This window comes from Homalodisca vitripennis, chromosome 5 (genome assembly GCF_021130785.1).
Source record: "Homalodisca vitripennis isolate AUS2020 chromosome 5, UT_GWSS_2.1, whole genome shotgun sequence".
NCBI classification, from domain to species: Eukaryota; Metazoa; Arthropoda; class Insecta; order Hemiptera; family Cicadellidae; genus Homalodisca; species Homalodisca vitripennis.
The window spans coordinates 182832202-182859988 of record NC_060211.1 but is presented as its reverse complement, the minus strand read 5'-3'; the positions used below and the strand labels follow the sequence as shown (position 1 = coordinate 182859988).

The 27787-nt window shown below is 34.6% G+C and overlaps 1 protein-coding gene across 1 annotated transcript in view; it reads right to left on the bottom strand.

Annotated features, from left to right (window-relative positions):
• Nucleotides 1-1035: 1035 nt before the first annotated feature.
• Nucleotides 1036-27787, bottom strand: part of LOC124363297 — a 29723-nt gene continuing 2971 nt past the window's right edge. The window contains exons 2-5 of the mRNA XM_046818523.1: nucleotides 20108-20312; nucleotides 7971-8152; nucleotides 6077-6220; nucleotides 1036-3288 (exon numbers count right to left, since the gene is read on the bottom strand). Of these exons, the coding sequence (XP_046674479.1) occupies nucleotides 3178-3288; nucleotides 6077-6220; nucleotides 7971-8152; nucleotides 20108-20312 (642 nt within the window). The 3' untranslated portion in view covers nucleotides 1036-3177. The remainder of the gene's footprint in view (nucleotides 3289-6076; nucleotides 6221-7970; nucleotides 8153-20107; nucleotides 20313-27787) is intronic.

Here is a 27787-nt window from a genome sequence, read left to right as displayed (position 1 = left end):
AATTCAACATCAGTATTCATTATCACCTACTAAATGATCCACCGGCTCAGGCGTCCTTCCTACTCGGAACAGACTTCCGCACTAATTTAAGGAAATTCCTACTAAGTTTTAAGAAGATTTCGTTTCATCAGTCTGGCTAAGACCAATACTCTCATTCTTCTGCTCTCTAGGTTTTAAGCACCATCCATCCATCCAGGGATACCCAGCAGGGATCACTTCTGGCTGGTTTATACCTTCCAGTTGAACCTACCACTGGGCACAGCAAAATTCGATGTGTCACTTAAATCTGAGCAACCTTATGGATGTCCAGGAGCGGCACATCACTAACTGCAAATGTGGAGATTCTGGGGTGCAAGGGCAATTCGATAGGTCTAGTCTACTGCGGAGATGACTGTTGGAGTTGGTGGGGTTTGTTCCCTAACCTCAGAGGTTCTTGCTAGCCTCAAAAAGGGTCTGCAACCCCCTGCTTACTTTAACTGGAGAGACTGGTTCAGAGCTGGCCTCCCTTCTTCCGGGAGGACATGACTTTGAGATGTAGTGCCCTAATTCTTCCTCATGGATTTCGATAGGAGGCGGCCCCTAACTCCTATCCTTACCATCCTGAATATCCTGTCACTCCGGAAGCAGCGCTAAGGTTCTTACAGGACTAAGTGTAATTTATAAGCTTCTTGTCCTAAGAGAGAAAGAAAAATGTGAATGTATTACATTGCAATATATTCTCAAGAAATATTTTTTCTGTTGACTTTAAATTTTGCAAAAACTTTAATATAATTGACATTTCCTTTCAGTATGATTCTCTGTCGCAGGACATCTTGAGAATAAAATGAGCTATTGACTTGAAATTTTGCGTGCAACCTCAACGAAGCTTGTTACGCAGCACATAGTGTGGCTACTCTTACTTTGTATAGTTAAGAGTAAGCCTCGAGTGAAGTACTAAGTAAGCACAAAGTAAGATTAATAATACAGACTTCAAAACAGATGGGGATTACAACAAACAATAACCTAATAATCTAGGGAGAATAAATTGATTGCGAGTGAAACAGAAATATTTTATTACAAAGAACTAAGCATAAATTATATTAAATATTCATAACTCCAGACAACATTATAAAGCTTATTCTTTTATATAAGAGAAGTGTCCGCAAATACAAGATTTTACCTTACAATTCCGACAATAATGATAGCTCTATAAGTAAATATAAAATATTTAATTTTATGTTAGAAGTTCTTAAAAAAAATAATGCATAGTTCATTTATATAAGAAATACAGAACAGATATGGCAACAATACATTTTGACTTGTAAGCAAATCTTTAATATCCTAAGAGTTGTAAAAATATATAAAAATACACACTGAATTAAATACTATTTTCAAAAGTACCTCTATATTGTATATATGTATGAGTACTTAATGCAAAATATGTTAGTAAAGATTAAACTCTATTTTTGATTACTTTCTTTTCCCAATAAATCGTTTCTATGATGAATTGAATATTTAATTATTCAAATAATAATTGATTGCAAAGCAGAGAAATTGACTTCAAATATTTCAGTCAAACTTACTCAACTTATAACTTCTAAGTCTAATCTAAGAATTAATAATATAATTGATGGATATACTTAATAAAAACCAACTGAACTATTATTTGAATATATATGTATTAAGAATAAGTAACCTGAATAACTACAAATTGTAAAATCTTGAAATCATATAAAACAAACTTTAAAGTATAACATTAACACTAGTAATAAATTTAATGATAAAAGTAAACAAAATTAATAACAATAGGTATTACAATGTAATACCTTTATAAACAATAAACGTCAGAACAATAGCTTATTCAAGTGAAATAAAAATAAGTCCGAGAAACAATAATAAAATTTGGTTAAAAATATTTCAGTGCTCAGTTAATGTTAAATCAGATAAACCCCTGACTAGATAGTAACACTTAGATTAAAATATTGAAATATTAACCTAAAACGTAATACAATCTACATTTAAAATTGATATAATGCTTCACAATTTTTCAAAACGCAGGTTATTTAAAAGCAAAAGAATTAAAAAATGTATAAATTTACATATTAAAATTCCTTACAAAGCACTTCCCTAGAATATTACTATCAGTAATAATTTATTTGATAACAAGCCTTAAGCATGCATTTAAAACCTTAATTCTCAGATGTTATAAAAATAAGTAATTTTTTACATCACAAATTTGTTATATTCGTTAGTTGAACACATGTCAATCCACTGAGTGAAGTTCCAATACTGCATGAAAAAAGAGTGAATAGTAAAAATTATGCTCCCAGTGAGTATTTTATAAATATGAACAACTTCTAAGAAAATATTTTTAAGCGAGACAATATTTTTTGAATTGGCTCAACTTCTGAATCTGGGACGAGAATTTGACAATTTTACAAATTTCCCTTTTGTTGAGTCAGTCCAGTTTTATTCTAAACACACTAACTACACAAGCGCCAAAATGTTAATGAAACTCTACAAAATACAGTGAGAAGAGAAATAAAACTGATGAAAATGACAACTTTGTAAAAGCACATTTCGGTGTCGTATTATGAGTCACATACACAAACAATATGTTTATAATCGAAATACAATATTTTTTATATTGTTTAAAATGTAGTATTTCGAACAATTTTGAAGAAGTACTGTTTAATTTAAGATCTAAAAACAGTAAGAAACAACCATCTTGATTTATAAGTACTAAATCAAAAGGTGCAATGCTATGCCCCAACAATATTAATAAGCAGTCTAAATTAGAACTGAAAAATAATGTTAGAAGATACTATTTTTACCTCTAATGTTCTATAAATATAAAACAGACTATTCAACTAAAGTGAATAAGAAGTTTTGATTTTATATAATCACATCGATCTTGGTCCAGCTGTCAGACAGCGGAGGAATGAAAAGGAGACCAGAACTTGTCATGTGGACTCAGTTCATTTCTAAAACAAACTAAAGTAACACCTAAGAGTATAAAACTGACTGATATTTCAACACAGAGAAACCTTCAACAGCTGTTTCTCATGTTCAACGTTAAAGAAATAATAAGTAATGATTGTGATGGTAAAAGCTGTTTTGGTGATGACTGATGAACACTGTATATTGCTGGTCAGGCCGAGATAACGTCAAGGTCACTTGATAAGGCATTGGCAGGAATCAACAGGAACACGAACTTCCGTCCTGCTCTTGCTTCCCATCCAGGGGGAACTGCGAGCCATCCTTCGCTGAGTCTCTACCGTTTTGACTCATTTTGTCATTTTGCAGTATCTGTAAAATAGTTTGTACTCGTATTTAAAAAAATTCAGAAATGACTAAAAAATTAAATAAATACATCATGAAAAATGTAGAATTTAACCCTACAGTTTGTCCACTAGTTCGAGAGCCCCAGACGATTAGGAGGCGACCATTGTACCCAAACGAGCATACAACGTCACACGTCCAGCCGGTCGGTCTGTGTGCCTATGACTCAAATGGTAGGCCTTAGTCTGCAAAACTGCTATTGTTTATCATTTTTATGTTAGGTTAATATTTTTTTTAGTTTTCAAAATCTCATTTTTTAAAGAAAATTGAGTCCAAACTAAGACATTCCTGACGTATCTTAGAAATAAAGGGGTCAATGATCGCTTTATTTTTAAGATAGGTCAGGAACGTCTTGGATTTTGTGTTTGAACTCTATTTTCATTAAATCAAATGGAGAATTAAAATATTACGAGAATCAAATTCAAATTATTTATTGCACATTGAAATTTAAATAATTACATAAGTAATAAAAACATGTGCATGGTCAAGTTTTTAAAAAGTATACCTAAAATACAACCGTTGCGGTATGTACTACATGTATTGTCTATATTGTATTATGTCTATCGAGAGTAACAAATCGTCCTTATTTTACATAGACTGAAGGAACAATACGGTGTAATAATGAATAATTGCATGGGTTGGGATTTTAAAATTGATTAGTAATTGTTTCAAAAATATTTCTGCATTTAATTTACACTGCAATAAAAAAGCTTTTTCTATGAGGAGGTTTTTAATACTACTTTAAAAATTATTATTTTAAACCTCTTTTAGTGATAAAGGTAAACAATCACATAAGCGAATGCCCGTATATAGTTGACTTGACAAATTTTAAATTTAAAAATGGACCTAGAAAGCAATGGGGCTCTGTCATTATGAAAGCTGTCATTCAACGAGAAAGAAATGGATTATTTAAAAGTGGCCAAAACATTTAATGTGCCACAAACAACTTTAGAACATTATGTCCAAATAGCAAGAAATGATGAAGGATGAGCTCCTAGGCTAAGTAACAGGCAGCCAATACGACTGGATGACTTGACAGACTACCGCACAAACAAGTTTTATGAACTGACTAGATATGTGCAAGCAATCGCATTTAATTGCAATCAATAATTTGATTGATACAATCCTTGTCTCCAGAGAATAAACAACAATCCGGCACATTTGAGAATTGAGTTTGTTTACAAATTATTTAATTCTCCTATTTTCTCGTTGCCATCATGACCCTTAAGACCAATGTAAAAATATTCGCTAATGTTCACCTAAATCCCATGGAATTGTATCATCATTGAACTCAGAGTTCCTCGTATAGAAATTAAGCTTCCTGCACAATTTCAAGTCTACAGGTCAGTTTGTTTTCAACACATCGTGCAGACAGACAGAATTAAATTTGTTCAGCTCCACGAGTGATAGGCTTCGCTAAAGCTCAGCCAATAAAAGGGACACCTCTGAGTGTTCAAAGTATGTCTGTCATCCCACAGGTTTGATCCAAATTGATATTTACTATTAAATTGGAGAATTATTGGGTAGGGTACGATAAGCGGACCCGGTTTTTTATATCGAAGAATGTAGTCTTCGATACCTAATATTCGCATCTCAAATCCTAGACTATCAATCGATATAAAAGTACCTATTGTCCTCAATAACAATCATATGTTTTAAATCAAAATATGAATGTAATATTTACAGTGATCAAACAAATTATTATAACAAAAATTAGGAAAACTGAAGACGACCATATTTGCTCCTCTCACAGTTACAGTTGTTTCTTTCCCACAAATGTCACATAATGGGTTTTTTGGTACGAGTCCAACATGTTGAAGCCACAAAAACAATATATTTTATTTATGTTACCATCTTTCAAAGCAATGTCTTGTAGTTTTCTAAACTTGACGGCCATTTTTAATAATTAAAATTACTTATGTAAAATTGAATTATTACCCTATGTGTATTATTTTAAAGTGTTTACAGCTGTTGATATAGACTATTTAAGTTAATAATTCAAAATAATTAATCAGTATCGATTGATTATATCGATGGTTATGATTAAGTAATATTGTTTGCCAATTTCGATATAAAAAACCGGGTCCGCTTATCGTACCCTACCCGAATTATTTGCCAGAACATACATGAAAGCAGCTGTTGTATACAATCAGCTATTAAATAAATTCAAACATTTGGTTTATTTACCAAGATAATACATTGGTTCATACCAGAAGATTTTTCTCTGCATTCTCAACCAGGGCAGTCTTAAGCACAAGAGGTCAGTGACGTATATAGAGAATTATTTCGGGGAGGGGGAGGGCTGACACATTGAGTAGTTTAGGAAGTATGAAATATCCTTCAAAATTAGGGTCTTGGGAATGTTTTCCTGGAAAATTGTTGAGCTTTTAGATCTCATAAGTGTGTTCTAGAATAAAACAAACTATTGGGTCAAATTTTAAAGTTTGTCTTCCAAAATTTGGGGGGGGGGTGGCTGATCCCTCTGAAGCCCCCTTAAATATGCGCATGCAAGAGATAGCAACTAGTTATATGGTTTTTCAGGGAACAAGTTCAGTAGCAGATAAAAAAATAAGCTCTTTGTTTTGCTCATGAAAAATATGATGATGAAAATATCCAAAGTCGGTTTGTAAGGACTTTTCATAAATCCTCTGTTCTACTCTGTAGTAACATGTAGGTGTCTGTATTTATGTGTGAGGTGTGTACATTTAAGCATTAATCTCATTTTCTGAACTAAATGAACAGACTTTTACTGTACCTGTGTAACTAAACTTTTGGCTGCCTCGTCGATGTTGATGTTCTCTTTCGCTGAAGTTTCGAACCATGCGGAGAAGTTGTTCTCTTTGCAGTACTCCTCCATCTTTGCAGGTGTGTTGACAATTCCTTCCTTTTGCTGATCGCACTACACAAGTCATTATATCTCTCATCATTTAATTAATATTGAGTACAAATTAAATTTTTATATTACTAAACTGAACAAAATAATAGTAGCAGAAACGATTTCACTGTTGAAAAATACTAAATAAATATATTTGGAAGAACAGGTTGAAAAAAAAATATTGAAGGCATTAGTAGAGGGAGGTTGGTGTGAAATTAAAATCAATAAAGAAATAATGTCAAGATATTAATCAAAATATTCATGCAATTGAATGAGTCAATTATAAAAAGTAAGTGGTTGAGACTAAAGCATTATGATATAATAGTAATGTTTAGGATTTTTACAAAAAAGAACTACGTTATCCAGTTTCCACAGCTTTAGCTAGCAGTTTCTTAAAAGTATAACCAGTTTCCTAAAGTTGAATCATTTTCCATTACTTTTAGTCAAATTTTCACAGTTTGAGCTAGTTTCTTAAAATTTTAATCAGATTATTTATTTTAAATTTTGTACTTATTGCATGAAAAAGAACAATAGACATGGTAAATTAAAGCTTAGATAAAAGTGGTTGAGACTAAAGCAGTGTCATTTTGAATATACTGATTACAAGTTAATTAATTTGAATACGTTTGTTAGGCTTCGTATGGTTTTTAGCCAGTTTCCTGAAGTTTTAGTCAATCCATACCAGTCATTATTTTTCAATATTGTGACCATTGGACTAGGTATAATAAATGAGCATTCATTCGACAAACACAAGGCCAGACTTAGCTATTCTTGAGTTGTCCACACACTCACTAATTAAACGGTGACCTCTTCCAAAATACTTTACAAATATACATTTCTTAGTTTTTATTTTGGATAAAAAAAAGTTTTAGATTCCAAAATGTATTTTAAGATCTGTATTTTGTTTTATTTTTCCAAGGGAGGCCCCAAATCCCCAATTGTGACCCCCCTCAAACTCCATCCTAAATCCGCCCCTGATAACATTAACATCAACCTTTTACTGTGGCTAAACTTGCTCTTACAGCAGTATCATGGTAAAATAATCAAGTCTTCATAACAAACTCCAAATAATTATTACCTGTGTTTTCATTGTTTGAAAATAATCAAGTGCATATTTTTTTTAATTAATACTATTTTAGAAATGTTTAAAAGTTTCATCAATATGTCAAGAAAGTTTACATGATAATGACTGGAAATGTAGATCCAACAGCACACTTGAAACGTAAACGGTTTTAGAAGAAGTATAATATTTCGTTAATAATTTTGAATTCATCACATTAATTAAAATCTTTAAGAGTGTATTGTAATGATGCGAATTTTGAATTTCTTTTAAAAATATTTTGTTCTCTTACTTAATTTTTGGTCATAAAGTTTTACAAAGAAGTCTTAATTAAAAAAAATAAATTATATAATAAAATATATCAAATTGCATTTCTGGTGTTATTATTTGTTGTCCAACAAAAAATCTCCCATTGAGTTAAAATACTAAATTATGAAAGTATTAAAATTAATTATTGTAATGTAATTATTAAAATGGATGGAGGTGTTTTTTTATCTTTCATATCTTTTATCCTGCAAAAGTGTAACCGAAAAAGCGAGTAAACGGAATTTAACACTATTCTGACATGAAAAAAATTATGGTTGAGAAATCTTCTGCTAGCTGGTTTGTAATACAGGCACTATCTATTGGCTTCTCAACTCACCAAACCCTTCACTCCACTAACTAGTTACCCAATAAACCACTTAACTGATAACAGAGAACCCTTGTTAGTACCTTGTTAGCAAGAAGGACACAGGGAATGGCGCTTCCGTCGGCTAACTGGACCTTGGAGTCCAGGTCCTGCTTCCACTTTAAGACGGCATCGAAAGTAGCAGACCTCGTGACATCAAACACGATAAACGCTCCCACAGCCTCCTTGTAGTACACTCTAGTCATGTTCCCGAACCTCTCCTGGCCTGCACAACAGTCAACAATTTGTTTATAAATGTCGTTCTGTAGCCCTGAAGAACAAAATGTACCCACAGGACACAATATTTGTGATGTCATGAAGCCCTGAAGAACAAAAAGTACCCGCAACAGAACCCAAAATTTGTGATGTCCTGAAGCCCTTAAAAACAAAAAGTACCCACGTCAGGACCCAATAGTTGTGATGTCCTGAAGCCCTGAAAAACAAAAAGTACCCACAACAGGACACAATAATTGTGATGTCCTGAAGCCCTCAAGAACAAAAAGTACCCACAGGACCCAATAGTTGTAATGTCCTGAAGCCCTCAAGAACAAAAAGTACCCACAACAGGACACAATAGTTGTAATGTCCTGAAGCCCTCAAGAACAAAAAGTACCCACAACAGGACACAATAGTCGTGATGTCTTGAAACCCTGAAGAACATAATTAACCAGAAGACTTTGTTTATTCTATCTTTATACAGTACATCTGCTGGAAATTAAAAAATTTATTTTTGTTTAATTTCAACCTATATACTGACAGGTTACAGTATATGAAAATAAACCTTTGAAAATAAAGTTTGTGGTCTAATTTTAAACTTAAACTTATTCCAGATTTGAAAGATTTTCACAAAGAAGTCTATTTTTTATATTGAATTCCACTGCATTATTCTACCTTACTGTACTCTTAGATTGGTGGGATTCAGTTTCAATCTTTCCACTTCATCAAGCTTATAATTTTTATTTTAAAAAGTGGCATTGTCTGCATAATATTGTTTTACTTTTTACAGGAAAGTTAAATCATTAAGAAAGATAAAAAAAAGAAAAGAACCTAAAACCGATACTTGTGGGACACCCCACTCCACATAATGGCAACTGTCCATTAAAAGAAACTGACTTTATGAATTTTTAAATATGATTCAAAAAACTTATTGAGCAGTCTGACAATCCATAATGAGATAATTTGTTTAAAAGATCAGGAAGACTGACATAGTCAAATGCCTTTTGAAGATCACATAAATTGATTTGAGCATAGGTTTTGTTTTCAAAGACTTGATTAAATTGTCGCAACAAGTTATCTAGAGCATCTTTTGTAGATCTTAAACCAACTTGTAATTTACTAAGCAGATTGTTATTTTCAACTTAACTTACACGTTCATAAGCAATTATTTAATTTACTTTCTATAAACCTGGTATAATAGAGACAGGGCATTAATTAACTGATTTTTTACCTTTTTTATTAATTGGACAAACTTGCAATATTTTATGTTGGTCAGGGTCTTCTCTTCATTCAGAATCCTATTGATACACAACGGAAGAGAATAACTCAAACATAAAACTACTTAACAAATTGTTGGACATCTTGTAAATATCTAAACTCTCAGATCAATTCATATTTTTAATAGCCCTTGTCTATCAGGAGTTACAATTTTCCAGCAACATTTTACAGGGATATATATATATATGAATTCTTTTAATTAATTCACTAGATGTAATTATAGGTTTATCTATGTCACTTTTTATTCTTCTAACAGATGTAATGAAATATTCATGAAGGATATTGAGATGTCTAATTTTTGCTGTTTTGCATAGTCAGTCACTTTTTATAGTTTTCCACAGTGCCTTGCATTTATTATTGCTTTTCTCGATATATTTACATTAATTAATGTATAGCTTGGCAGCATCAACTGACATGTTGTAATTTATTTTCAATTCCATACATTTTTATTTGAAAATAATATTGTTAAATCAGTTGTTTTTAACCAAATTATGTAAAAATAATTATTATTCTTTCGTATTGATGTAAACAAACTCTTTTTGGTATCTAGTTTTCAGAATTTGAAAAAAAAAACACTGTTATTGAGTAATTTATTGAAAAAAATTGGAATATTGATACTGCATCTTTATCTGCTAGTTAGTGATGTAGGTTGTCCCAATCATAACAGGACAGTCTCACTCCATCATGATGTGAATATGAAAACTTAAAAAGATTAATGGAAGATAAAAAATAGTCTGAATTAAAAAAAAAGAAATCGTCTAAACATTTTTTCCTTCTAGTAGGTCTATTATTTAAGTACAGTATAGAAAATTATTTCCTCTAAGAATATTTAATAAATTAGTAGAAGTTTTATTATGCTTTGTAACATCAAAATAAAAAAATTACATCCGTCCCTATGGTATGGTATTCATTTCACTGACTCATGTAGCTCAAAAATTCATCAAAAATGCTTAAAATAATCTTAGATCTCCAGAAGTTGAATGATATAAAAACACAGTTATAGTTCTTAAATCACTAATAAAAACAGCTGACACCTCAACATTGAATACGTTATTAAACCTAGTGACATTAAATTCCTTAAAACTATGTACAAATATAGATGAATCTTCTCGTCTAATTTGGGTTTTCCTACAACTAACATTAGCGTAGTAAACACATTTATGCTCAGCTATGTTGATTTCATGTTCACCAAACCAATAAATGACATGAGAGACAAATGACAGATAGGTTTTTATATGTATTCAAAAAACTTTCTAAAACGAATTCTTTTTTACTTAGACTTTGAATATTTTGAAACAAAATACTACAATTATTAGACAATTGACTTGATGTATTACAAACAGACAATAGACAATAGACAATAGACAATTTTCTTTATTTCACATATTCATAGAGAACAGTTACAATGCGTCAATACATGAGATAGTTAAAGAATGTTAATAGTTGAGAGTTACAGGATTTAAAAAATTCTTGAATAGAGTAGAAAGGTCGCTCCTGGAGCCAGACTGTGAGATGTTTCTTGAGGTGGCGTTCTGGTTTTTCTCTGAGGTGGACTGGTAGTTGATTTGTAGAGCAAGGCTCCCTTATAGGAAGGCTTGCTTGTAAAATAGTGTTAGATGGTGAGGCGGGCAGAGCAAAATCTGAAGCATGGCGAGTATTTTGGTTGTGTATGTCTCTTTGTCGGGTTTGATTGGTGAGAACAGCATGCATGATTGCCTCTTGCATGTAGAGCGCGCTGGGGCCGTCAGGATCTTGAGTTCCTTGAAGGCATCACGACAGCTTTCGAGGTAGTTTAGGCCTGCTAGACATCTTATTGCCCTTTTTTGAAGTTTTAGGATTCTTTGCAGGTTGGTAGCAGATTTTCCGCCCCAGGTCACAATTCCGTACCTGAGATGAGATTCAAATAGTGCATAATAGGCTATCTTTGCAGTTTCCAGATTGCTTGTGTGTTTTACCCTTCTTATTACATAAGTGCTTGAAGAGAGTTTTTACAAAGTAATTCTATGTGTGCTTTCCATGTGAGCTTTGAATCCATTGTAATGCCCAGATATTTGACTGTATCCTGAGCTGCAGTTCCAGGGATTGGTAGAGGTAATTCTTTGTTTTTTGTGGTGAAAATTAACTGTATTGTTTTTTTCTCATTAAGGGCAAGGTCATTTCTTAGGCAATATTGTTTTGTGTAACTAAAAGCAGTGTCAGTAGTTCTTTTCAGGGTTTGAATGGATTTATTTGCTATGGTGAGGACTGTGTCATCTGCATACATTGTTGTTTCACAGTATTCCTTTAGGTAGTCTGGAAGATCGTTTGTTAGGAGGAGAAACAGTACCGGCCCCCCCAGTACTGACCCTTGTGGTACTCCTCTGGCAATGCTTGTCACGTCAGAATAGATTTTTTTTCGCTTGTTTTGTTCTTCATGCTCAATTTCAACTATTTGCTTTCTGTCACTTAGGTAACTATGGAACCATTCTCCCGTCTTCCATTTATCCTAGGGACTTCATTTTGTTAAGGAGATGGTCATGGTTTTAAGGCAGTCGAATGCCTTACTGAAGTCAAGAAAACAGGCTAGTGACTGCATGTCCGTTGTCGAGTTGGTCAATGATGTACTCCGTTAAACTGTATTAGAGCAGTAGTTGTTGACCGTCCCTTTAGGAATCCATGTTGCTGGTTGGTCATTAGATTGTTTTGTTCTAGGTAGGATAATAGCCTATCTAAGAACAATTTTCTCGTAGATTTTTGAAAAAGGTTGATATCAGGGAGATCGGTCTGTAGTTCATTAAGTCAATTCGTTGATCCACTTTTATGTTTCGGGTAGACCTTGGCTATTTTTAGCATTAGTGGGGAATATTCCTTGTTGAAGCGATTTATTTATTAGAGCAGTCAAGGGTTTTTAGTGAGTTCATGTTTGCAGGTTTTGATGAGTTTTAGCCGAAGATCTCGTCTATACCCGAGGATGTTTTGGGTTTTAGGGAGTTTATGGCTTTTATAACGTCAGTCTCTGTTGCTGGTCGTAGATTTAGGTTGCTATTTGTCATGTTGGGTGGATTGTAGATATTAAGTAGCCCATTGTTTAGGTTGTTTGGTTTTAGTGTCCTTTCTGCAACTGTGGCAAAGAAGGAGTTGAAGGTGTTTGCTACTTTTTTGGGATCTTGCAGTACTTCCCCGTCTGTGACAATTTGCCATTTACTGAGATTTGGCCTGTTGTTTTTTCTTTCGTTGTTTATTATTTGCCAAAGTGCTTTTGATTTATTGTCGGCCTGAGAGATGTGGTCTGATGTTTGTTGTTTTTTTAGCGTCTTGAGCTTCATGTCATATTCCTTTTTTCTCCGTGCTGATTCAGCTTTGTCTTCAGGTTTTCCAGTACAAAGTTCCTTGTTTAAGGCTTCTATATACGAATTTTTTAAGGTGGTGCATTCATCGTCCCAGCAAGTTGTTTTCTTTCGGCGAGTGATTGCTACACTTTTGAATGGGCAGCTGCTGTTTAGGACGGTTTGTATGATGAGGTGGAAATTTGTACATGCTTGATTTGCATCTTCCGCATTGTATATACTATTCCACTTGTGTGTGTTTTGAGCGTATCCTTTATGAGAGTCATGGTTTTCTTGTTAAAAATGCGTTTTCTCTCAGTTACAGTTCTGCTATATTTCCTGCTGTCAGATGTAGTGTGGCCAGTTGGGATGTATGGTCCGAAAGGCCAGAGAGAACGACTGAAGCTTGAATGGCTTGGGGGTCGATATTCGTGCATATCCAGTCAATAGAGGTCTCTGTGTCTTTAGTGAGTCTGGTGGGGGGCAGGCTAAGTCTTTTGAGGTCAAATGATGTTAAAAATTCGTTTAAGCTTCATGTTGGTTACTGTCGTTTGCTCGGTTCCCCAGATTGTCAACATTTATATCCCCGACAATGACCATTGGTTTGGTTGTTTGCATGGCGCTTTCCAGCTGGTCCGTTAGAATGTCAATTGATTGCTCAATGTTTGATGTCGGGGGCCCTATAAGTGCCAAGTACTTGGATTACTTCTTTGTTGATTTTTATTTCGAAAAAAGCTGTTTCACACACTAGCTCTGACTCTTCATTACTAGTTCTTATTAGTTTGATGGTCTTTTCTAATTCGTTCTTTACATATCCTGCGACCCCTCCTTTCTTATGTAACTTCCTGCAGAAGCCTCCTATCAGAGTATAGCCATCAATCCGTGTATTTTCTAAGTTGTCTTGTGTGAGCCCGTGTTCTGTTAGTATTTAAAAGGTCAGGTCTGTGATTGGCGAGGAAATGTGACAGTCTGTTTGTTTTACCAGCGAGCCAATTTATGTTTTGGTGGGCAATTTTTATTATATTTTGCTGAGATGGCTTGCTTTTTTTATTAGGTTTGAGTTCAGAAAATTCTGAACCTTTTCCTCTTCCGCTGAGTCATCTCTAAAAAAATGTAAATGTTGAGTCTCTGGAGAAATTTGTCTAGGGAGTGGTGATTTCATGGGTTGGTCAGATTGTGAGATCAGTTCCAGATTGTCATTGAGTTGTCCAGTCAAGGTTGGGGGGACTTCCCCAGCAGTGTTTTTGGTTCAGTTTTTTAGGCAGAGGTTTGGCTGGCTCCCTCAGTAGTGTTTTGGTTCAGTTGTTTAGACAGGGTTTGGCTGGTTCCCTCAGTAGTGTTTTGGCTCAGTTTTTTAGACAGGGTTTGGGCTGGCTCCCTCAGTACAGTTAAAGTTAGTCATGCTCAAGCTATGTCCAGTGGTTAAAAATATTACCTCTTTTACTACACTTGTCAAGATGTTTGGTGAGGAACTCCTCGTATGTTTCCCCCTCACTAAGTACTTGTGCAGTACATGGAGGGAGACATTTTTCCCATGCCCTGAGTTTTCGTTACAAGTGAGTGAGCGAGATTGTCGTTCACAGGAGTTGGGGATGGTTCTGGGAGGTGGCTATTCTGTTTAGAACGTTGGATGTTTTTAGGTAATTGAAATTCCTGGATGTTAGCTTTTTCAGTGGCTTTTGCCATTTGGAGGGAGACGCTAAACTTGTTTGTCCTTCTTAATCCATTTTTGGCTCATTCCTGTTGTTGATGAAGGGTTTTGTTTTTTCAGTGGTGTAGTCCGCATATGTTTCAGTTTTTTTCTGCAGGTTTGACTGACTCCTGGCGTTATGGGTAGGCTTGCATCTGTCGTGGGTAGGGGAATAGAGGACTCTGCCTCTGTTGTCCTTGTATATAAAATCAGTTTTTGGTTGCAGGTTTGACTGGGCTCCTGAGGTCGGGGGTGAACTTTGTTCTGTCGGGGGTTGTGGTCAATATGTTTTCTAGATTTTTACTACAAGTTTGATTGACTCCTAGTGTAGTTTGATGCGTGGTGGGCATATTCAAAGTGTTATTTTATTTTTGGCAGCAGGCACTTGAAGCTAAAAAGTTTTAATAGTTAGCTCCATTTGAGCAAGCTTTGAATTCATCTCTGATATTCCCAGAAAGTACAGTGGTTTGATTTGCCTCAAACACTTGGGCATCTTTTGTGGGAGATGACGTCTGAGTAGCTGGAGTCCTTACAGATTGTAGCCGTTATTTCTATGTTTTGGGATTTTTTCCTGCAGTCTAGTGTTGGTTTTTTCTAGTTCTGCTATTCGTTTTGCATAATTATCAATCATTTGACCCCAATTTAAGATCGTGGTCCTCAGAGGAATTCTGGACCTCTATGCGGAATTTCTTTTCTTTATCAAGTTGGGGCTTGAACATCTGCATTTAATTTTAGAAGATTTTCAATTTTTGGTTAAATATTTACTCATATTGTTTTCCACCTCTTCCATTTTTCCCTCCATACTAATTAGTTTATTTTGAAGCTCTAGTTTCTCTACTTTTAAAAGTTCGTTTTCAGCTACTAATTGCTGATCCTATTTTGGCAGCCATTTGAAGATCATCCTCTCGACTGTTAGAGCTATCTAGTAAGTTGTTTTCAATAATACTCTTTTCTAGTTCCAATAGGGTATCTGAGGTGTTTAGTGTTACTGGGTCAACTATTCTGTTTGGAAAGATGGTGATTGAAACATCCTGCATGCCATGCAATGCCATTTTTCGATTTCGTGAGTGGGGCCATCTTTTCAAATCCTTTTCTAAGATATTTTGGCATCCTGCATGGTACCATTTTGCACATAGGCCTGTGCATTTAATACCAGAATACTTAACACCAATTTCGCATGTACCACACGGATATTTAGTGGGCATTTCAGCAATAATTGAGAATTCTTGATAAGAATTGATTGATTATTATTAATAAAGTAATATTTAATACTTTATTAATAATTAATAAAGTATTAATGTCAAAAATTAGGTTTATAGATATCAACTCTGCAAGTATGTCAAGTGATTTATAGCAAGATTCATAACAGCCAGTAAGTAGAGGCCGTGTTGTCTGTGGTCAGCGTCCCAGACGCATTGTCAGCAGGTGTCGGGCAATGCTCTCGTCAGTTGACCTAATAGCTGGCTCTATCTGACTTCCAGCAGGTGGCGTTGTAGATAATGCCTTGTTTGAAGTTATAATGTGTCAAGCAGCTGTGAGTTGGCAATGACGTCACCATTGTGTTTCAACTGTGCACAGCTGTTTATTTAATTTATATTTACTTGTTGTTAATAAAATAAATGTCAGTGGTGTTATAAGTTGACAAAAAATTGCTTGAATAAAAAGTGCTTGAGCTGTGTAATGTTACAATGTATTATCTTGAGAAAAGTTGATTGCAGATAGTGATCTAGTTTGTGCTGATAAGTTTTCTTGGATTTTTTTCTTCTTCAAGGTACTTAAATTATTTTTTAACTTGATGATAATTAACTTACAGTTTAGAAGTAGTGGACTGGTGTGCAGTTAAGTTGGTATTTTTGTTGGGTTTACCACTTAAACTTCACTTGAAATGTAGGAGCACTTTCATACTAGATGATGGGTGTCCGCCATGTTGATTGTTGAACTGACAAAGTAATTACTTAACACCTACTTTTTCATTTACCTAGAGAGCTGGTCTTCACTATCACTAATATTGAACTTATACCACAATTTTCAATCAGACTTTCACACTGAACTGACAGCACCAACAAAAGAAGCAGCCAAGCTCAATTGGGTATCAGGTGGATACTTGGGGAGCAAAACTGTGCTATTACCATTGGTTGTGATGCTTGATCTACACAAGCAGCCCTTTCATTTAATAAAAATAAAACAATGTTTTATTTATTGCGTATTATAAATACACTAAAAGTTTTATTTTTGTACATTTGAAATTAGCTAAAAGAGTATTACATTTAAATTACTGTTTGGGGAAAAAAATTCAAAAATTAAAGGAATAAACAAAAAAGAAATATACTACGGTATATTTTATAAAATTATTTTTGCATAATGTAGAAACTGCCCCGCTGAACTGATTATTCAATCCATGAATTAATTAAATTACTTAGTCAGAGGTTTGAGATAACTGGTAGCTGAACTGTTGACACAACTGATTCATAAGGCCTCTTGATAGTTGTACATGAGTTGGATTGTGTAACAATCCTGTATAAACAGGAAGTACCACATTTGTTGAGAACAAGTTTACTTTGCCAACTTTTACGGCTAAGAAAATAATATTCTTATCTTAGGTGCAAAGCCTTGGAAGAAAGCCTTGGATAACGACAGGAATAAGAACGTCATATGCACGCAAGCAGAGCTTTATATTTTAAGTAAGACCTGTTCTTCACCAGGTTTCATGTCTTTTACTAGAAAGTATGACAATTCTTCGTAAGGTAATTTTTCACGCAAAAAGAAGTTTAATATTGATTACATAAAAAAACCGTAATCTAGGTAGGGCAAATTAAAAAGTGGTAAATAATGAGTTTGATAACTCAAATTCATCAAACAACCCTCTTGTCAATGAAACAACCCTATTGCACTGATTGTAATGAAGGTATCCACACCCCACTGATGTAGAAAGAATGTTAAACGAATATTTTGGAGACCAACTATCACAACTGGCTTCTTTTGATACAGCTCTGGAGAATCTTGCGAGTGTCCCAGCTCTTCAACAACAAAATAAACCTTCTCTTTATTTGTTTGAACTGACTATAATAACTGAGGTTCTAAACTCGATTTCAAAACTAAAATACTCAAATTCAAAGGGATGGGATGGTGTTGCATCAGAAGTACTTAAGAAGTATGTGAATCTCATATCTTTTCCTTTGGCACTCATAGCAAACCAATCCTTTTTTTAGGGTATTTTCCCAGAAAATTTAAAGTAACCTGTCATATGCCCAATCCATAATAAAAGCTAAAAGACTGAGATTTCCAACAACAGGCCAATTAATCTGCTTTGCCTTCCTTTGCTAAAGCGTCGGAAAAGATCATTTTGGCAAGATTTCAATGATACTTCAACTCTAATGCACTCTTGACTGCATGTCAGCTTGGTTTCAGAAAGGGACATTCAAATTCTAGTGCTCTCAATAATGTCATGGAAGCTGTTTTTGGAGCTTTAGATGGTCACAACGAGTCAGTGTGATATACTGTGATTTATCCAAGGCCTTCAATTGTGTGAATCATTCCGTTCTTTGTAGGGCAAACTGGAAAGATATGGCTTAAACGGTGCAGCTCTACCACTTCTTTCCTCATACCTTTCTGGAAGGAAGCAGGCAGTTTCATTAAAAATTAAAGGACAGTTTTAAGGGGGTTGGGTGTGGGTCAGGTCAGGAGTACCTCAAGTCCCATACTTGGCACTTTATTTTTTCTATATACACAAATGACCTTCAATCCAATATGAATTCAGACATTGTTTGCTATACAGATATCTTCACACACATGCTCTGTTTTCTTGTCGTAATGTTCCCAGCCTAAAAAGTACCATGAATAAGTCATATGTTTGGCTTGAATAGATGGTTTAAAATGCTGTCTGTGGCACACACACTATTGCGAAGTAGTCTAGCTACACACAGTAGTCAAGATCACCTAGCATAGACCTGCAGTGAAGGTGTTAAGTCCAATGTTTTCATTTGAATGAAGAGACAACTAATATAATAATTTTCTCACCATATTTCTGTGATTTAGCGAGTTTCAGTGTAAATGGTACCAGCCCATCAGTGTCTGCTCCTCTTCTTGGTGTTATTTTTGGTGAAAAACTCAACTGGTCTAAACATGTTGATTCCTTATTCACAAAGCTGTCTTCTATTACTTTCACTTTTTTAAATAAATATTAATACCTGTAGTAAAGAAAACTATCCTACAAATTTACTATGCTTATGTGTACAGTAGGTTAAAATATGGTATTGGATTCTGGGAGTCGTCTAGTGAAATCCAAAAGAGAACTTGTTCGCATTAAGTCAGAATCTGGTCATCGTGGTCACTGTAAGCTTTTTCCAGCACCTGAATCTCCTCACTCTTCCAAGTATCTACATACTTGAAGTTTTAACTCTCTTTAAAAATAAACCCCATTCTTTGCAGAAATACCTTTAACCATCAGTACAATACCCGCCACAATGGTAACATGGTCTACCCGATCCACAGATTGACACTTGTTGAAAAGGGCATACACTATTCAGCTCTGCGGCTCTATAACCCGCTACCTCAGCACCTGAAAAACCTACCCAGCTCCAAAATCTTTTCTAACAAAAGTTAAAACCATTTTGCTAGAAAGATTTCCATATTCTGTACAAGAATTCCTGTCAGATTCTACCAATGTAATTTATATTAAGTGACCCTTTTGACTTTATTTTATAGTTTTTATTTTATTATATACGACTTCTTTCATTTAACATTTTGTTATTACCGAAATAAATGGCTTATTTATGATTCAGATAAAAAATGGGGTTTCCACATTATTAGTTTTTTGGATCTAAATCTGTTGCGGAGAAATACTTGATTGTTGTACAATATGTTTTATAAAATTAATATTCACCAATAATAATTAAGTTTTCAGAAAAAATTTGTTTCTGTAAACTGTAAGAGTGTCATTTTAATAACATTTAAGATTTGCTCGTAGAAAATGAAGTTTATAGTTTATACTGCATGTAAATACTTATATAATTCTTTTCTACAATCTTGAGCTAAAAAACTATGACTAAAGTATCATGTTCACAGGTTCAGAGTAAAAAAACTGTTACACATTGTACAAAAAATACAATGATATCACATGCAGAGGATACTGATGTTTACATAATATGGAAGTGGACCCAGCAAGGTTCACTTCTAGCTGGTTTATACCTTCCAGTTTCCTTTATACCCTTCTGTTATACCTTTCCATCACTGGGCACAGCAAAAACCGATTTGACAGATCTGAACAACCTTATGGGTGTCCAGGAGCGGCACATCACTAACCGCAAATGTTAAGATTCTGGGGTGCAAGGGTAATTCGCTAGGTCTAGGTCTACTGCGGGAAGTGACTGTTGGAGTTGGTGGGGCTCCCTAAGAATCAAAGGCACTTGCTAGCCTAGACATAAAGGTGTGCCACCCCTTTTGACAGGACCTGCTTTGACAGGAGAGGCTGGTTCAGAGCTGGCCTCTCTTTCTTCTGGGGGGAGATGACTTTGAGATTAGTGCCCTAATTCTTCCTCATGGATCTCGATAGGTGGCGGCTCCTGCCCCCTAACCTTACCCATCCTGAATATCCTGTCTTTCCGGAAGCAGTGCTAAGGTTCTTATAGGACTAAGTGCAATTTATAAGCTACTTTTTTGTCCTATGACAAAAAAAATGGAAGTGATGCAATACCTGCAATATCCCAGAGCTGCAGTCGGATGATTGTGTTGGGGTCCCAGTTGAGCACCTTGAGGGCGAAGTCGACCCCGATGGTGGCCCGGTAGTGCTGGGAGAAGAACTGGTGAACATAACGCTTAATGATAGAGGTCTTGCCTGTGCCCAACTCCCCAATCACCAGGATCTTGTACAGACACTCTCTCTTATCTGACTGCTGACTCTACAACAACAATACAATTCTTTAGCTTCCTGAGTTGCAGAAGAGCTGGTATATTTTTCATTCCATTTGTAATCAGCTTTGATAGGCCCAGGTATTGAATGACAACACTTAATGATTCTTCCATTCCCACTTATTATTGGCTGGATGTTAGTGAAGCCTATCACTTAAGGGGTGGAAAAATTTCATTTCTACCTCTCTTACTGTCCATACAATGTCTCGAGAAAGAACAGACCTATAGATTTGAAATTTTGTATGAAGCTTCATTTCTACATAAGCAACACTGAGTTTGATGATGGTGCATGTCACTCCATGGAATTTAGCTAGGCGTTAGCAAACATTTTTACATTGGTCTTTTGGGTAACCGTGATGGCAACGAGGAAATTGTTGAATAAATAAGTTTGTAAACAAACTAAATACAATCTCATGACATTTTAACACGCATAGTAGTATATGTAGCCTATTGGAATAAGCTATTGACTTGTAATTTTGCATGCAACCTCAGTAAAACTGTTATGCAACAAACTACAGTATTATCATTATTATCTTGTCTATTTATGAATGTTGATATCAAATTAATTAAGTTAGCATATTGTAAATGTTTGTTCACAGTGGCGTAGCCAGAAATTTCGTTCGGGGGGGGGGGGGGTCCGAAATCGGGGGATCGGGGACGTTTTCTGTGTTATTTGCCAATGAGTTCACTGGTAAATACCAAAAATATGGAGCATTAGTAACTACGCCTTTTAGAAAGTGGAAAGATGTAATAGGCAAATTCAACTCTCACATCATCTCTAGTATTACAAATTTTCTTGTATAGCTACAGAAACCTTACGAAGTTCGATTCTGGCCGAGTAGAAGGCACCAAAGTGATGTTGGATTCAACGGATAAGAAAGAAAAAAGAACAAAACAGAGCTTCACTCAAGCTTATAATTGACACAAACTATATTCTGTGGAGAAAATGAAATGAAATACCCCTTCGGGGACATTGGGCCACTGGCGGCCGAATACCCTTTAGAAAAGGTGGGCAATTTTTCGAGCGTTGCTCGGGTACAGATCAAACTAACGGTCGGAAAATGCACCGAAAAACTCTACAGATTAGAAGTTCGGCTACTTTGGATTTCACTGATTGAGGTATTTATGAATGAGTTATAATGACGATTTTTTGTATCATTACACTGTAGACGTGTATATAATTATTGGAAAAAAAAATCACTTTCGGTCGGAAATAAAATACACCTGAAAACTCTAATGATTAGAACTTCAACTACTTCGGACTTCAGTTATTGAGATAAACGTGGTATTTTTTGGTTGAGTTAGGACGACGATTTTTTTGTTATCATTAAAACTGAACACTACTTCCTATATAATTATCGAGAAAAAAATCACTTCCCGGTCGGTAAATACTGAAGAAAAGCTCTACAGATTCCAGTTTGACGATTTTAGATTTTACTCGTTGAGTGGTTGAGGTAAAAGTGGTACTTATAGTTATGTTAGGACATTGGTGTTAGGTTTCAATTCAATGCCGACTAATAAATATATAATTATCGAGAAAAAAAACCAAAAATAATCATTTCCGATCGGAATATACTAAGGAAAATGAAATAATACCTCAGCCAGTGAAATCCAAAGTAGTCGGAACTTCTTCAGTAGAGTTTTTCCCGGTGTATTATCCGACCGGAAGTGATTTTTTTTCAATTTTTCTTCGATAATTATATAGGAATTGGTCGGCGTTCAATTGATACCTAAACTCGCTGTTCTAACATAATTTTAAGTAGGCTACCTTTTTTATCTCAACGACTCAAAACCAGTGAAATCCGAAATCGTCAAAACTGGAATCAGTAGAGCTTTTCCTCAGTATTTCCGACCGGAAGTGATTTTTATTGTTATGTTTCTCGACAATTATATATGTATTAGTCGGCGTTGAATTAATACCTAAAATCAACATCCTAACATAATTCTAAGTACCACTTTTACCTCAACCACTCAACCAGTGAAATCCAAAATCGTCAAAACTTGAATCTGTAGAGAGCTTTTCTTTGTTATTTACCGAACGGAAGTTATTTTATTGTTTTGTTTCTCGATAATTATATATGTATTAGTCGGCGTTGAATTAAAACCTAAAATCAATGTCCTAACATAATTCTAAGTACCACTTTTACCTCAACCACTCAACCAGTGAAATCCAAAATCGTCAAAACTTGAATCTGTAGAGAGTTTTTTCTTCGGTATTTACCGACCGGAAGTGATTTTTTCTCTCGATAATTATATAGGTACAGTGTGCAGTTTAATGATAATAAAAATCGTCGTCCTAACTCAATGGAAAACACCACGTTTACCTCAATCACTGAAGTCCAAATTAGTTAAGTTCTAATCAGTAGTGTTTTTCAAGTGTATTTTCCGACCGAAAGTGATTTTATATATTTTTTTCGATAATTTATATACACGTCTACAGTTTAATGACACCTAAAAATCAACGTCGTAACTTAATTCTAAGCAGCCATTTTTACGTCCCCAAGATGAATTTGAACGAAGTGGTCGCTAATTTAAACTGTTCACCGTGTTACGGTTCAGGTTAATTTGCGACGTCACGTGACCGCGCCCTATAGAAATACCATGATTACACTACACTATCCGAAAGGCCAAGCCCAAAAGTATCGTTTTGCTACTTTATGATTTAAAACGAAAGGACAATTATATTTTTAACAACAGTCACTTTAATCAATTACATCAATCAATTTAATGTTTGTAGACAAGAGAGATAACTCTCCTTTTTTCTCCTGCTCCAATGCTTTATTTTTAAATATGTCTTAAAAATTTGGGGGGGGGGTCCGGACCCCCTGGACCCCCCCCTTCGCTACGCCACTGTTTGTTCATGCATAACCATTTTGTTCCTGTTTCAGATACGATTTGACACATAAAAAGATAGATCTCAGCACTTGAAGTGTAATGTTCTATTTGTTGTACCGATAATGTATAACTACGACTAATGTCCGAAATCCTATTATCCTTTTAAATTGTCTATCGTTGATATTTAACTTAAACAAAGAAATTAATAGTTATTGTTATAACAATTTACATATAAAAAGGAAAAAAATACCCATAAATGAAAACTGAAGTTTAGGGCTTCCAATACAAAGTAAAACGTACTTATTTGACTGGCTGCTCAAAATGTGTATTAGATAAATAAAAACATTTTGAATGTGTTCCTAAAACCTAAACAACAAAAATTCCTTGTGTTAAGGGCAGTTTTGGTGCATGGAAATAGCAAATCAATAAATCCAATACAACTATTTTTCCATTATCCCAATTTCTATAACATTTTGTTAGTTATTATAGTTACAATGTAATACAATATCAACTGTGAGGTCATTTATTATTTAATGAGATACAAAATTAAATGTACTTTCTAAAATAAAAAAATAGTTAATAAAAAGTGTATGTCTTAATAAATTTCACATCCCTGCAACACTACAAAAAACATTCACTATCACCTTTCGCATATTTCCCTTTGTTTCTTATTTAATTTAAACAAAATCCCCCCTAACTTACTTGGACATTACCTGTACTGACCACCGCACCCATGTTAAGTCTTGTCAGAAAGCGGATGAGATACTGACTGTTGTGTAGAAATAAGATAAATAACATCGGATGGAACATGCCGTTGCACACGGTGAACTGTTTGCTCACAATGTTCAACAGCTCATGGAAAAACTGAATGTCATCATTTTCTCAAAGATTCATGTGGGTTTCACAGATAACATTGAGTAAACACACGAGTCTGTCAATACGTACAGCATACATTACTGAAGTATAATTAACTTTCTTTGAGTGACATGATTAGACATTTATCTTGTGGGTGAAACACTTCTTTGGAATATAATTTGTCGGGATTAAAGTTAATTGGTGAACACTTGCCAACTCCGTGGAATATACGGCCTTGTGCATTTTTTGTTCCTCCTTCTTGACCTCCAGAACAAATCAACTGTGAGCCTTGTATGCCAAGACAGTGATTTCCTTTTAAACCTACTTTGTTTTCGTTTTGACATCCTGGCGACCTTCCTGATCCTCAGAGTACGGTAAATCAATATTCATCCAAACCGAAACTCCTTCATTAGTCTCACGAAACACCTTCATTAGTCTCACGAAACTCATTCATTAGTCCCACAAAACTCATTCATTAGTCCCAAGAAACTCATTCATTAGTACCACGAAACTCCTTCATTAGTCTCATGAAACTCCTTCATTAGTCTCACGAAACTCCTTCATTAGTCTCCCGCGTCACAAGGGTTACTGAATTGAATTTGTTTAGCTCAGTAGTGTACCATGGGGAACGGGTATGAGGGGAATAGGGAATAGACAATTTACAGAAGTCCCTGATCCTCACAATACGTTAAGTAGATATCTATGAAAGACGGAAGCAAAATATAATCTTGTTACAATAAATTTTAAATTTATACAGTGGAGTTAATGGCTAACCCAACGGTACCATTAGAGAGGCGTAATGGATGGTTATCGCGGGGTATATTCAGCTACTATCATCGGCGCGACGGTCTATAATTGATAGTGTCAGTGGCGTGGCGGGGGAGAGGGAGGAGGAAACTTGTCACTTCATATTTCGTGAGGGGGAGGGAGAAGGAGAGGGTACTGGAAAACACGGTCAAACATTTTGATAAATATCAGTTGTCTGGACCCCCAATTTTTTATGGCTACGTTCTTGCTGAGGATTTGCATAAAAATTAACAGAAGAGGAAATATATATTTTATATTACGAAAGCAAACGATACGCTCTTTATCTCATTACATCAATGCGTGACAAAAGCCGGACATTAAATAAACCTAGACAAAAATTTAAATAAAAATACACTGAAGAACATTAATGTAAACTTAACATTCGAAAGATAAGTGGTTAAAATATTGGTTGTACGAGAGAATAAGTGATTTGCAGTTTTGAGCTAATGCTTACTAATTCAGATGATTTCGGCGTAAGTAAAGTATTCGATTGCATTTATTATCTCTACAAAACAAACAAATAAACAGCCTTTATGGGTTTTTTGAACGAGATTAAAAAGTATTTTTAGTTTTCGAACCGTTATCTTATCGAATCATATCGGGGTCATATCTCTGTGCTTCTGTGCGCTGATGCAGACGAAAGATAACATCCCTTGAGATAGCACTATCATGTAACAGATACGATACGGGGATTGATAACAATTGGTAAAACTTATATAACTTCCAAGAAAAGGTAAAGTTTGTGGGGGGAGGGGAGGTGAGGTAGAATGGTACCTAACCAAATATGCATTTATGTTAACTTTGTAGTTCCGTGTATGTCTATGAGACTTTTGAAGGAGATACAATTGCCCCTGGCCCTATGTACTGTGATGTAGTACACGTTTTTAAGGTACATTATCTTAAAAAGGATACATAAAAGACAAAACTATATTTGTATATCTTAATGTAATAAGACAAAGTTTTTGTAAAATGTTCAAAATGTTTGGAAATGTGTTTTTAATGTAGTATAATATAAATTTATTGGAATGAAAACTGATTTAAATTTAAATTTACACATAAATATCTGATACATTTGTTTTCTTATATAAAAATATGATGTCATTACCATGTCTCCAAAACCTTGTTAATAAAGAATGTTTTGATTTGGATTTGTTACAAATATTCTAATAGTGGAGAAATCTGCATAGCTTAAGAGTTGAAGAAGAAAGGTGTATTCATTCTAAAGGGATGAGTCATATTCAACAAATATGTCTGTTTTCAAGTTATCTATTAAGTCCATTAAAATTTAAAAGTTACAAAGTTAGTTAAAATATGAAGAGTAATAAAATGGTAATAGCAATAGGGTTTTAAAATTCAAACGCTATGAGGGTAGAAAAATGGTCACAACAAAACGGTTGCTGGCCCTAAGGAGTAAATTAACAATTTATGTCACATAGCTGACAAGGAGGTTACATCTTGATCGTCGGTTAACAATTGACTGAAAAAGAAATAATAATAAATTCACATTCCCCTACATCAAATATCATCCAAATATCTCAAAAGGTTCTTGAGAAAATTTACCCACAAAAAGTGTTTAAACTAAGATTAGTTAAACAATGTAAACGCACGCTAAACTTCGTGAGCTGCTTCGCGTACGCCCCACAGCGAACATCCTGCCCCGAAGAGCGACCGTTTTCAATCTAGAATCTAGAATCTAGATCTAGAAATAGGTAGGGGTTCACATCAATTTTCAACCCACTAAGTTAACTCATTCGAAAGTTGTGCTGCTTAAACAGAACAAACACTAAGACGAAAATTTGGCTTCATCAACTGGTAAGAGAGACTCCTCCAAACGCTTAGCCAATTAAACTTTATGATGGCCACTTTGAAATTCAACAATTCAAACAAATTTTGTTTAATTTACAGGACTTGTTCTTTACTAATGTTTAAAATTCACAAAATAAATTCAGTTAAACTCGGTATAACCCTGGAGATATCCAAATAATTTAAGATAAAAATTTATAAAAAGATAATCTCAAATTTAGAATTAAGTCGTTTTTACAGTGTTTTGAATGCTCTGGCTAACAAAGTTTAAATTCATTTTAAGAGAACAACTCTAAATTTTACAATAAATAAATTTATGGTAACACTTTCTTACACAGCTCCGAGTTCACGTGACTCTCTACAAAACCATGCATATTATAGCACTGTCAACAATTTCTGTTATGTTCCAAATCTCAAGATTAGTTGTTCGTAAAGTTAGTTTAAAATTGATAAAAATGCATACTTAATGCACTAAATGCAGATGGGGAAGTGAGTTAATTGAAACTTTCAAACTACCATAATTGAGATACATGCTTCCACAATCCTATTTTTTAAGTAATCACATTCAACAAAACATAGTAAAAACCATTTAAACGTTGTTAGTTATGATTTCACTATTTTTGTTTTGTAATTTTTAAAGGCACAAATCCAAACACATCCTCACACGTTTAAATATAACTTAAAAAGTCAGATTTGGGTTTAATACAATTTATACTGGATTAAACTAAAAGAATGGAAACGTCTACTATTTTAGTTTTAGAACAGTGACCGCCTTTATTGCATTCCAATCATTAAAAGAGAGTATCGAATCAGGGTCTTTTTCGTTTAAGGGCCAGCACAAAAGACCCTAGCTTGCCTATTCAAAACTCAGATCACGCGATGCTTGCTCTTTTAGAAAAAAAAATTAACTCGAGCTTGCAAAGTCCAAGCCCAGATCAACTCACCACGCTTTATTGAACAAAAAACTCAGACAGAACTCACGCAGGTTTCATTACAGACAAAAGATAAGCGGCGCGCGTTTATCACTGATAAGATAAGACGAGTTTATACTAGAAGTAGTACCTAGACTATTGCCCTACGAACTAATAACACCAAAAAACGATTAAATGCATTGACAGTCAGGTATAGTATGTTTGTAAGGTGCTGGCCCTTAAACGAAAAAGAC